Source organism: Phaethon lepturus, unplaced genomic scaffold (assembly GCF_000687285.1).
Source record: "Phaethon lepturus isolate BGI_N335 unplaced genomic scaffold, ASM68728v1 scaffold41195, whole genome shotgun sequence".
Classification (NCBI taxonomy): domain Eukaryota; kingdom Metazoa; phylum Chordata; class Aves; order Phaethontiformes; family Phaethontidae; genus Phaethon; species Phaethon lepturus.
Genome location: NW_010543344.1, coordinates 31,407 through 44,638, shown reverse-complemented (window position 1 = coordinate 44,638; position 13,232 = coordinate 31,407). Strand labels below are relative to the sequence as shown.

Below are 13,232 nucleotides of genomic sequence, written 5' to 3'. Positions count from 1 at the left end.
GAAGACTTGTAGCTTGTATCCTCCCAGAGTAGGATTTCCTGCTTTGAACAGGCTCTGTCCTTCTGCTGCTGGTCTTTGCCAACATGCATAGTGTTGTAGTGTGAATGCGTAGACTAGGTAAGGGGGTTGACACAACTGATTTTTCTTATGCTTAGTCTATGAAATGCAAGAATAGTAGCTATCTTCTACAATGGAACAGACTGCTGGTCCAGCTAGACCAATATCCTGCTTTGATTAACAGTAATCATCATCAAGTGAATTTTCAGAGAAGTCCTTAGTTGGCAATTTTAGATTAATCTGCCTGCAGGAAATCCATCATCATCATTATTAATTGGTGGCTGATGCCCTATTTTTGCGTAAGCTTCTGTCATTGGGGCAGGGAGTGGGAGTCATTTGATTTAGGCTTGAATTTTCATCTTTGTGTGTGCCAGTGTGTTATCTCTAAAGAAAAAAATCCATAGTTGAAGGTAGGGGTTTTTTCTCATTTGGTCTGCTATCTTTTTTTTTTTATATATATACTTCTAGATTTCTTTAATTCTTCTTTTCCTTGTTTTCTCCTCATGTTTTTACAGCTATCATACCCCCTTGATGTCTTAGATTAAGATCAATAGCATGAAATGTCTTAATTTTGCACTGCTGGGAATCATCTTATCACGGAGAACAATCTCTAATATTAAAGACACAGACCAGCAAACTGCTGCCCATATTTTAGTGTATGATGCATATTCTGTTTGCTTTAAATCCTGGTCATCTGGCTGCTGGTGAATGTGCTCCTAAAATGCTTAGTCTGCTAGTCTGCTGCCCCATTGATGCCCTGTTAATATCTGTCTTTCTTCTGAGCTTATATCTTGCAAGCACTTTGAGGACTCTCCTCAGTAGGTGTTGTTACTCCTCCCCGTGACACAAAACCTGTTCAGTATTCTCATTGCAGTGTTCAAGGTGGAAAATGATTTGTGAAGCAATGAGATATTTATTGTTTATTAAGCAAGTTTTGGCTGTCATATTTCCTTTAAATACAATTACGTTTTTCCTGAGTGTGGACTCTTTTCTCCCTTTTTCATTTTTGGAGGGTCAAGTGTCTGGCAGTGCAGCCACATACTCTTCCTGTTACACGAATATGCCACTGGCTGTAAAATAACAATCCCCCAAAATTAATAATTTTTTGAAGAACAAAAACATTTTCTCCAGTGAAAACTACATTCTTCACTAATACTGGAAAAGGAATGCTTTTAACGAAAAAGGCGCGGTAGATGAGGTACAACAGCAGAGAGCATTGCTGTACCTATCCTACTCTGTTGGTATGCTCTTCATGCTTCTACCCAGGCTCATGCCTTCAAACATAAGTGTCTTTAGTAGTCAATAAGAGTTCCCTGTTGTTAGCTTTCAGCAGTTTGTCCTTTTTTTTTTTCCCAAGATGAATCAAACCTGGATGCCTTTTTCTGCAGGACTCTGTGTGATATGTTTGATATATTAGGTTGTTATTTAATCCAACTATATATCAAACATATTCCTACAGTGTCCTGCCCTGTCTCCGGGGGTTTTAACATAGTAGAAGGCAATATGAGGGAGTACATTCACTCACAAGCAGGTTTAGAAGACTTCCTGCAGACTCCTAATCTAATCTGATTTAAAACATATATATGAACGGCTCCTTCATCAGTAGAGTCGCTCTTGGAGGGACTTTTAAGTTTTGTAGGGCCTTTTATGACAGTGAGCAGCTGCTGTGCCAGGAACTGACTTTCACTGAAATGGTTATTGTGTTTTTCATGGCCCAGTGCAGTAACTTACCCTTATTGGTTTTCTTTTTATGAAATAGAAGATGAGAGCTGCTTCAAAACAAAATGGTTTGTCTTTTGTAATTTTTTTCTACTGTTTAGCAATGAGATTGGGGCTCATTTGTTCTCCTATTAACCCTAACTTTATTTATGCTACCCCTAATAACGGAGATTCTGCAGAAAACTGGTTAAAAATACAGTACAAAAACATCTCAAATTATTTTTTTAATGGTGCAATCAACATGTTCAGGATATTTCATGCTACAGACTTTGTAGCTAGCCTAATAATTTTGGTTCATCTGTTCTGGTGACTTCATTTTCCAATCCATTTATACCCATATATAGTCAATAACAGCTTATTAGTTTAAACTTGTGGAAAAAGAGAGGTGCTGATCTTCATGGGGGCTACTTTAGGAAGTAGACTTGTCTCATAGATCTGGTTTTCTAAAGAAACCCAAGTAGCCCTCTCAAGTAACTAAAACCTTACAAGGTGAGATTTTCTGCCACGTATCACATCATTGCTCCTAACTTTGTTCATGAAGGCTGTGAACTGACACATGTTGTGAGAGTACTGTTGATGAATGGGAACTTAAGAGAATTCAGGGCACACTCTTTAATAATGGGAATGGGTAGAAGAATTACTTCTCTTGTAGAGCATTTTGCTGTGTTCAGTCTTGGACTGCTATATCTCCTTCTTGCTAAGGAATGCTCTTTGGAGAGTACAGGCAGGTAAACATACCCACAGCGCTGACGGAGCATTATGCCTACTTCCCCATTTCAAACATGAGTATCCAGCCCTTAGATGTCAGACTTGAGTATGCTGAAGGGAAGACTGTGGGGAAGGACTAGAAAACAAGGATTTGTTAGACAAGATGAAAAATCCACAGGAGTTCCACAGTTTGAGTGCTGTGTAAGGCTGCTTCAACAATAAATTCTCCACAGAAGAGAACAACTGTCAAGAAAAAACCTCGTCCTTCTTTTCCATAAATTAAAAAAAAAAAAAAAAAAACAAGTTGTGGGATAACATGAAATGTAGGATTTGGATGTTTGAGAAACTCAGGGTATGGTTTCTTCTCCTCCTCCCCCGCTTCAATATCATTGGAAAGAAATTCATTTGGTACACTGGGGGGCCAGAAATCTGTTATCTGATGGGATACTAAGGTTTATCTGTTTTCCTTCTGAGCTTTACCTGCTGGTCCACAGTGGAAGGTAATCCAGCCATTGTACAATAGCATTCTCAGTAATGCAAGATTTGATTTCTCTGCATTCCCTTTGAAAATGGTCATTTTTGCTTAGCACTTATGGGCAGAATTTAGTCTATTCACTATGCTGAATTGAGTTCAAACAACTACTTTTCTTCAGCCTCTTTTTAGTGGCTGGTTTTTTTGCAAATTGAATACCTTCTGGGCATATACACAGCTGCCTAACAGGTCAGAGTATGGCCATGGGCATTTTATTAAAATTTATGAAATAATTCCTCCTCCTTTATAATAAATAAGCAGCTACTGAAATGCTCACTCGCTTAAGTCTAAATTCCTGACAACACTGACATACAAAGAATAATACACGCAATATATTTTGTTATGTTGGAAATGAAGATTTAAAAACTCTCAATAACAGGGAGCCTTGGACCAAGGTAAAAGTGCAATAACAGTCTGTTAAATTGACTATCATCCAGTGGTACTTTTGTTGATATTTTAGTTTAAGTCTCTAGTCAGCTTATATCGAAGTCAACAATGCATCTATTTTAATAATGAAAAGAAATCTGATAGTGACTACACTATATTCCTTTAGTCACTTTGGTTTTGCGATGTCATGATTTGAAGTAAGAGTTTTATAAAAAAGGCTTGAGGCCTGTTGCATAAATTCAGGACCAATGTGATTACCACTTAAATACAATAATGGTCATGATGTTACATTGCAAGCATTGCCAAAAATTGATGTGGAACATGACTTGCTCACTTTACAAAGCAATTTCTTATACTCTTATTACAAAGAAATATGTTTCAATTGATGAGATTAGCCCAATAGCAAGGCAAGTCAAACACTTTTCCTTTAATTAGGTGGCTTTTCCTAAAGGATAAGAAAAACTTTAAAGTGCCAAACAACTTCATCTACACAGCAGTTTTCATTTACAGATCATTCAGTTTTTCTGGTGTCTATGGATGCTACGGTTTCATGTCCTGGACTTTGTTTCAGTTATGTGGCAGTTATGTGAAGTGCTGTAGGACTGAGCACTGCTTGATGTGCCATTTTGTAATGATTTGTAATTACTCATCTTTTAGTATTTTATAATTGACTACTATTTCATCAGATGGCAGGAATAGGAGAACTAAACCTGACTTAAATTTAGATGGATGTGCTTAGACTGGCAAATGAAGTGCCCGGCTTTCTAACTCAAAGCCCGCTTAGCTGGTGTCCCTAAAGTTAGTTATTTGACACAAGAATGCTGTGGTTGCATAAGTTGGAAGAAACCTGTATTTCAAAAGCCTCATCTTTCACAAGGTGATCTGTTCTGGTATTGTATCCGCTAGCCCTACTGGTCATACAGCATTGGATTCTGCTGGTAGGCTTGTGATTTGATCACAAATAAAATACATTCTGTTGGTTTATTTTCTATAAAAAACAATCAGAATACATGTCCTGGTTCTGTTTAAAATAACAATAACCATTTATCTCTATCTATTTTGTTTACTGTTCAGAAGCTAGTAAGTGTGCTTAAATGGATAAATGTTTTCAGTATTTGTTTAAATTATTAGAAAGTCAGGAAAATTGTTCTTTTATGGAACAATAGATTTGCATTTTAAATAGCAAGAAACCTCATTAGGAACAGCTGATCTCTCCATTTGCACATGCTGGTTGAAAGACATGTGTGGATGACTGAAGTGTTGCAGACAGACCTTTGGAACTTCCTGTCTCCAAGATGACTAACCTGGACCACTTCACAATGCTGCTCTCTATGAAATGACAGCTTTTAGCAAAAGCTGTTAAATCTATGCACCTGCTTGGCATCTACGTTAGATTTCTTAGTACAATTGAATGAGACAATATACATTTATCACTGTTCTTTTTTAATGTTTTAGGTCTTTAAGTATTTAGAAAATGCTCTGCGTAATTTAGCAATCCTGGAATCCAGTATTAATAGCACTACAAAGATAATTTTGAAATGGAAAACCAAGAATTTCTTTTCAGACCTGCACTTTTCTGAATGTAGTTTTGAGTAGCCCTAATGGAGATAATGTCTTAGAAAGTTGAAGGCAATTCTTTAAGTATCTTGTGTGATATTCAATTTCACGTGTGAGCAGCCACAAGGGCAACTTAGTATTTCAATTCACTTATGTTGAGTCCCAGCTTTAGTCCACATGAAACTCCTTTGCAGAAAATGATGTGTGTACTCATGTGTTCCCAAATCTTCTTGTCTCACTTTGTATATGTCCTCAATCTTGAAAATACAACTGCTTTCAGGTGAGCAATATGTGACATTGTTCTTTCTTGCTTATAGCAAGCAGATGAGACTCTGGATTTCGAAGAACAGATCCTGGAAGCAGCTAAATCCATTGCAGCTGCTACCAGTGCCCTCGTGAAGTCAGCTTCAGCAGCCCAGAGAGAACTGGTGGCACAGGGAAAGGTGGGTAAACAGGACAGGTAGCAAGGGGGAGGTGGGGGGTGGGGAGGAGGGGGCGGGATCAAAACTGAATTTAGTCTCTTAACTGTTCTCTTGTTAAAACAATAGGAGAGCAGCTTAGGAAAGACTAATGAAAATGTAAATCTTTTCGTTCATTGCTCATCACCATACATGGCCCAGTCCTCATTCTGTTTAAAAAAAAAACAAACCCACAATTACATTTATTTAAACCTCACAAGTGTAATCAAGTGTTGGGCTCTTCAGATGTTTCAGCTGTGGGGAGTTTTTGTGTTTGTGGGGTTTTTTTCATTTCTTGAAGATCTGTGATTAAAGCTAGTAATGTATAGTCCCACAAGACAGCCTGGGGATCCAAAACCAAATGTCACAGTATACGATACCACTCTGGACCAGAATAGCAAAGGGCCTCACTAACTGTGCCCTCAATGTTTTGTTGTCTGATTCAATGGCAACATAGGCCTGCGTGCAAATTCAGTACATTTAAGTGAACATGCTTGTAATTGTTGTTGGGACCAACAGAAAGAGTGCTTATAACATGTGTCACCTTTTTGGTCCGGTCAGGATTGAGGTCTCTCTTGTTCATTTCATATCCATCACTGTTTTCTTCCCCAGTTAATATACTTTGAAACTTAAAATCTGAACATCAAACAGATATGTTGCCTGTGAGAACAATTTGTTATAGTACCATTGTTGTATAGTTATGGTTTCCAATTTCATTTATTTCTTTATTCTGAGCAGACTGTGTCATGGATCCTGTCACAAAAGCGCTATGCTGTCTCGCTAGGATTCCTGGGGAGCTTGTGCTTTTAGTTCCAGCAGGAGCACAACACACTTGTTTCTGAACAATAGTGATGTAACCGTTTGAAAAGACTCACCATAAGCTGTAGCGATGGAACTTATCAATAATGCATAAACCAAGATATTTTTAATACCCATTGAAATCTGGCTGTGGAGACAGTCCAAAATACGAGCATTTTGACTTACCTGCTTCGCTTAGATTATTGTGCAGTCTGCTTTTATGTGATAGGACCTGTTCTTATTTAGTTTCATTATGACATGCAGCCTGCTTTGCTTTCCTCACCACCACCACTGTGAAGTTATACAGAATGATACAGAGTGTGTTTCTATCCTGGTACCAGCCCTGAATCTCCCTCAGGTAGCTTTGGCTTCTTTGCTCCCACCGATACATTTCTGTTTGTGTCTTTCAGATTCAGGCTAACAGCACTTGCATCCTATCATCCAAGTTCAGATAATTGCTAAAACCACTTTAATTTGTTTGTTTGAGGAAAGCTGTAGCTTGCTGTTCTAATAGAAGCACACCTGTCAAATATAGTGCCATATTAGCAGATCTGTTCAGCCTGCTCTGCTGAATTTAGCTGTGTTGCTTTATCTGTCATTCTTATATAGTAACTTGCTGAAAGACCATGAATTTTTGCAGCAAATGGCTTTTACTGATAGTTTCTTGCCTGCTTGGAGGATCTGCAAATAATACTGTGGTCTTTAAGGGAAGAAGTTCATCCCAACCAAAATCAAAATTTAAATTTAATGAAATAGCAAACTTCAGAATTGTTTGTGGCACATCCTCTCATTATGATACTTCTCACAAATAAAGCAAGCTATTAAAATACTTCCTAATGTTAGGCAACTGTTTCCATTTCTGCAGTACAGATCAAGTCTAGGAAGTTGCATCTGACCTTTTTCCACACCACTCCTCTGTTCACTCACACACACTTGCACACACACACAAAATTCAGACACCACTAACTAGGCTCCTATATCTGTGATCTACTTAAAATAGGCTTTCTGGGGATGATTAGGCAAGAAAACCTTGAACCCTAAAGAATTCAGGGACCTAGTGTGTTCTTTTGATTTCTCAGTTATACAAAAGTGTCACGAAAGCTATGAGAGAACACATCTTCTGTTTAGTTGATGCCACACATAAGGATTTGATTCTGATCCCTGGAATCCTCATTATGCACAAATCCCTGTTTCCATTTCTTTTAAAATACAACAAGTTTCTGGACCGTGTTTACATTTCACGTCCCAAAAACTCCCAGACCCAGGCAGCTGGGGGTGGGAGGCTGGCCAACCAACTGTAGAATTTTGTTTCATTACTTTCATGTGATGTGGGAAGAAAACTGTCTCCTGATTGTTGCCGGTACTGCTGATGCCATGAACACTTAGGTGGATGAGCCATGCAGAAAAATGGGCTGCTTTCTTCAAATGCCATTATTAGGCATGAAGACAGTTAAGGGGCCTCCGTGTGGAGCTTTCTGTTTTGTACCTTCCCATACTGCCAGAATCAGAAGAGATTCAAGAATGATGTAAATCCAAATGTGTTGTGGAACCAGAAATAAGTTATTTTAAAGGCCAGGAGATTAGGAACTACTGCTTCAACTGTTACTTAGGCCAAAGTCTTGGCTGCAACAATCATTACTCTGGGACTTCTGCACATGTTCCAAGGATGGGGGCAATTCAAGCAGCATAGCAAGTTGGACACTGCATGAGCAGGCAGATGTGTGCTGGAAGCACACTTATCAGGTAACTAACTTTCAGTTGGATTTTCTGCTCCTGTATGTGCTAGGCACAGTCGCAGGTGAAGATGTTTCCTTTTCTCATGGATTACTGTTTGTCTAAATCTGAGACAAAGCAATTGTATTTTCTGTTTCATTGTAAGCCATCTCTGAACTGTTTTTTCAGGTTGGAGCAATCCCCGCAAATGCAGCTGATGATGGACAGTGGTCTCAGGGACTTATTTCCGCTGTGAGTAACTACTTCTCTTAAGGAAAAGTAGCACCTTCTCTGAAGAAATAATATCCTGTGAGAATGCACAGTGACTTTTTTTTCTACTGTCTCCTAGGCCCGAATGGTGGCAGCTGCAACCAGCAATCTCTGTGAAGCAGCTAATGCCTCAGTACAAGGCCACGCTAGTGAAGAGAAGCTCATCTCATCTGCCAAACAAGTGGCAGCTTCTACTGCACAGTTGCTTGTGGCTTGCAAAGTGAAAGCTGATCATGACTCTGAAGCCATGAGGAGGCTACAGGTACTTGTGTTCTTAATTGCTGAAAACCCGTAGTAGTGGGTTTTGACGTTACACATCCATTTCATGTTTAGCTTCTCTGAACTATTACTGAATTAACACTGTGTTATGATCGGTAAAGTCTAATGTCTCCAGGAGTTTAGTTTAAGGGTGTTAATTTTAAAAATGGCTACAGCCTTCTCTGACATCCTGTCCTGCAGGCTCAGCCTAGAATAGAAGAGCTATTTCAGCTCCTTTTTTCATACCGTCAACATGGAGTATCTTTAGTTGCAATGAAATTTCCTCTTTTCCTCTTATTTGCACAGATGCTACTAATGGACACTCAATATAACAGTTGATGTGTGGATAGGTAGAATACATATCACTAAGTATCTGTCTGAGCAAGAGGAATTAATGTCATAAAATGGGTTAAATATGTAGGAGGAAATAACTGTATCAAAAATCTGTTTGTTTCTATAGAAAACAATGGCATGCTAATGTTATCTCTAGGGATGAGATGGGTTTAGTGCTTTAAAGTAGATTCATATAGATTGACTTTTTTGAGGGTCTGTGGGGAGGTATCAGTAACTGGAAGATAGTTCTTACTGTAATGCAATGTGCACCTTAATAGCCAAATGCTGAGATTGGCCTGAAGGAATTTTAAATGCAGAACAAAAAATAGAGACGGGAACAAAATCAAGTACTAGAGACTGTGTTTTCTCAGCTCTGCCAGGAAATTCAGGGTACTCAGTCACTGTAGGCAAATATTAAACAGACATCGAATGTGAAAAGTTGGAAGGGAATATGAAAAGGAAACAAGCCTGAGCACGGATTGAAATTGAACTTTGCCACTTTACCAAGCTTCGTATTAGCCCCAAAATTAATAATGAAGGGAAGAGCAGTTTGCACTTGTAAATAATGTCCCTTATCATAGCAAAACCAGTGAGTTGATGTCTACCAAATATTTTTACTGGTAGATTTGCCAAAACTACTGAGGCTTTTCAGCTGGCTTTGCCCCCAGCGCAAATGTTTTCACATAACTTTAATTAATAGGTTAGGTTCAGGAGTTTGAGTGTATTACCTTTCTCTTTCCTACTCCACAAACAACTGCAAGCTTTGGGAGACCTTTAACTGCATTTCCCATGAATGCTAACTTGGAATGCACTGTTACAGAGTCTGTTCCAAAACTTAATGAAATAGATGGAAATACTTTCGTTCTCTTTGGGTGAGGTCCAGACTAAGCAAAGAAAATTTCAAATAATTTGTCCTTGGGTCATTTCAGGTGGGAAGAGAGTTAAGTTCAATGGGAAATAAAGCTGGAAATATGGAATGGGACTGAGGGGAGGTGGGGAGCAGGTTCAGAGCTGATCCATGTGGCTTCCTCTTGTGCCAGTATGTCTTCAGCATGTGAGAGCAGGCTGTCTTAGCCACCGGCCTGTGTGAGAACGACTGTTCCCACAGGAACATGACACATGACACCTGGGTGCATCGGGAACCCTGGGACAGAAAACTCTACTCCTGTTCTCTCTCACTGCCTGTCACAACACTGCAAGTACTTACCATTTTTCTGCACATTGTGAAAGCATTAAGGTTTTCTATCAGTGGCATTGACTGATTTGCTGTTAGATACTAGGGTTTAGGGTTTAATATGAGAACAGCCTTACTGGATCAGACCAAAAATTCATTAAGCCCAATCTATATCCCCATTCCAGCAGTGGTCACTAGGAAATGCTTAAAGGAGCAACCAAGAACGGCGCAAGCATGTGTGATACTATTTTCTACTATGTTCTTAGATTCCAAGCATTTTCAACTCAGGAACTTCCCAAGTCAGATGCAGATTCTGTATGTTTAGTAACCCTCAGTGGTTTTCTGCTCTTAATTTATCCAGTCCTCTTGGACCCCATGTAAACTTTTAGAGTCTAATTAACACTTCTTGGGGCAGTAGATTAAGTTAGGACAGCTGTACCTATGTCTGTCCCAGCCTGCTTCTGCTGGTTTAAATTCACACAGTACAAATAGCCGAATGACATGCAAATCCGCTCCTGTAGCACACAGGTCTCAAATTTCATTTATAGGATAGGGACCTTCAAAGTGCAGGGGTTCTAGCAAGATTTGACCACTCACATCCTTCTCTTCATGAAGTATTCAGTTGCTCTTGAGGGTGCCTGGTACAAGGTAATACTGTGTCAGTTTGAGTAATGATAAATTCATGTCACTTTGACCAGGCTATGTTACTGCAGGAATGTTGATAACATGTTGCTTCTGGTATCTCAACTAAATTCTTCACAATTAAGTAAGACGCCTCTCCCTCTCCACATCATTCCACTGTGCACTGAAGACTCACCCATAGTAACAGGTGATCTAGGTGTTTCTCTTGCCCAGGAGGTGGAGATATCTTTGAATGGTCCTCTGCTGCATTCTCTAAACTTGTTTCTTTGCTAAAGCACTTGAAATACATTTGGGGGCCCACCTTTCAGTACTTGTATGTATAATTGAGTAGACAACATGTAGCTAGGTCCCCCAATCAGTCCCTCAGAATGAGTGATCCATGACTCCTCCTAGTGCTAAGCCCACATCAGCCCAGAAGTTTCTTTTCCTGCCTCTGTCCTGACATTGGTGAATAGATAAAGAGGTGGAAAGGAGGAGGACTCAACTAAGAGCCAAGAAGGAACCGTAGATCAAATTTTGGTGTATAAGACATAAGACTTTTCTGGGACCCACAAATTTAAAAGACTGCCAGTGGTATATGAAATATCTCATTTACACCTCCATGTGCGGTACCCCTTAAACCATGGACTATTTGTCACCCAGAGCCAGCTTTCCAGCACGTTCACCAGCTCTTAGTACACTGGAGCAAATTCAGTGCCAGATCTTAAGATGCTGAGCCCTATCCTTCTGTCACCTGCCTGCACAGGGTATTTCCTAGCCAAAGGTCTTCAAGACCTCAGTGCTTCAAAAAAGGTGCCAGCGCCATCTTTTAGCTTTAGTGGAAAAGAGATTTGCATTTTGTTTGTGACAAGGACTCTTCTTCCACTCCATGCGGATCACAGTACAAGAATCCAAGGCCATTCCTCTGGTATCCTCCTCTGTATCCATTAAACCAGTGCCCGTGGAAATGGTCATTATTGAGCATGCAGTGTGGAATTTCTGCTGCCTATATGTATTATAGTATAGCAAAGATAGCTTTGTCAACATTAGAATGCAGGTAGCTTAATTACGTTCTCCTTGATGCACAATTGCTAACGCTACTCAGTTTAGACAACAAAAGATGTATTACAAATGTATGACTGTTTATCTTTAGAACACTGAGAATTTTTAAGGAAATCAAAGTTTAAATGTGAGAGAATCATGGCTACTTTGCCCTGATGAAAGTCCATTAATTTAAAAACTCCATTGCCTTAAAATGTTTCTTTATACACTAGCTTTCATTTTCTGTTGTTCTTCCTCAAAAAAATAATCTGACCAGTGTTGTGCATAACATAATTTGTGATTTCATCCACTGTTTGATTTTAAACAGTAGGAAAAAAAATCTCTTTTGTGAGTTTCCCAACTTCCACCTTCTTAAATAAAGGAATTGTGTTCCTCTCCGTACCACTGATTTTGAAAGATTAATTTGCTTTTCACTGGGAAAAACAAAACACAACACACCTTTCCTGTGTCAAGCAAAGATGTTTTAGTTTTGATGCTCAGATGAATCCATGTTAGTTATGCATTTTTGTTATTACTAAATCTCTTTTGTCTTTTTCAAAGGCTGCAGGAAATGCTGTCAAGCGAGCATCAGACAATCTTGTCAGGGCGGCCCAAAAAGCAGCATTTGGGAAAGCAGATGATGACGATGTTGTGGTCAAAACAAAGTTTGTGGGTGGCATTGCTCAGGTTGGTACAATCACCCAAGAAGTAAAGCAGAGAAAAACTATTACAGAAATGCAGCATCGTGTTACAACGTCCATCTGCTGCATTGCAGGCTGGACAAATCTATGTAGAAATCTGTGATAAATTATTTGATGCGTCACTGTTAGGTAACCACTGACATAACAGCAAAGTGATATGCTGTAAGATGTCTGCACGTCTTCATTGAGCATTTACCGTAATAGCAATCACCATTGTCCAATATCTTTTCTTTTGTTCTGATGAAGGTAATGGTTCTTTTCAAACCTCTCTTATGTACTTCAAACATTCCCAAATCTTAATGGAACACTAGTTTTTTATGTATACAATCAAAGAAATAGAAAGTGAGAGATAAAAACTGATGACATTTTGTTACTGTGACCATGATAAACATGGGGAAATAAGAAGAATATTTAAAAGTAGATTTCAAGGCTTTGAGGCTGTACCAACTTCTGGATTCACTGTTGTGAACAAGGAACACCATACACTGTGGTCACTACTTAAAAGATACTGAAATATATCCTTTCTGCATGTCTGTATACTGTCATTTTTCCTTTGGCATTTTGAGATGCAGGAAAATACTGTGGATACCTGCAGCAATGAGTGTTCAATTTTACTATCACTCAAACATTATGTTAAGACAAGGTGCTTATCCTATGTGTGCTAACCCCTCACCCCGATGAATGTTGGGGGAGCACACCACTATAAAATCTATCATGAATGTATAATAAAACTATGCTGGTAGATTCTTTTTTTCTTTTTTTTTTAGTCCTCTTTAAGAAACAAGTGGGAATACAATACTGTTTTTGATGGCATAGTCCTGGAACCTGGAAAAATTTGAGTGATTCCTGCCAAAGTAATTTTATTTTGGTGCTTCTCTGAAGAATGCTCAGGGCCTAGCTGTGAC

General features: G+C 39.0%; 1 protein-coding gene across 1 annotated transcript in view; it reads left to right on the top strand.

Moving 5' to 3' along the window:
• Positions 1 to 13,232, top strand: part of LOC104621763 (talin-2-like) — a gene marked incomplete at its 5' end in the record, with an annotated part of 37,739 nt that overhangs the window by 24,269 nt on the left and 238 nt on the right. The window contains 4 exons of the mRNA XM_010288323.1: positions 5,278 to 5,403; positions 8,119 to 8,181; positions 8,279 to 8,461; positions 12,188 to 12,313. Of these exons, the coding sequence (XP_010286625.1) occupies positions 5,278 to 5,403; positions 8,119 to 8,181; positions 8,279 to 8,461; positions 12,188 to 12,313 (498 nt within the window). The remainder of the gene's footprint in view (positions 1 to 5,277; positions 5,404 to 8,118; positions 8,182 to 8,278; positions 8,462 to 12,187; positions 12,314 to 13,232) is intronic.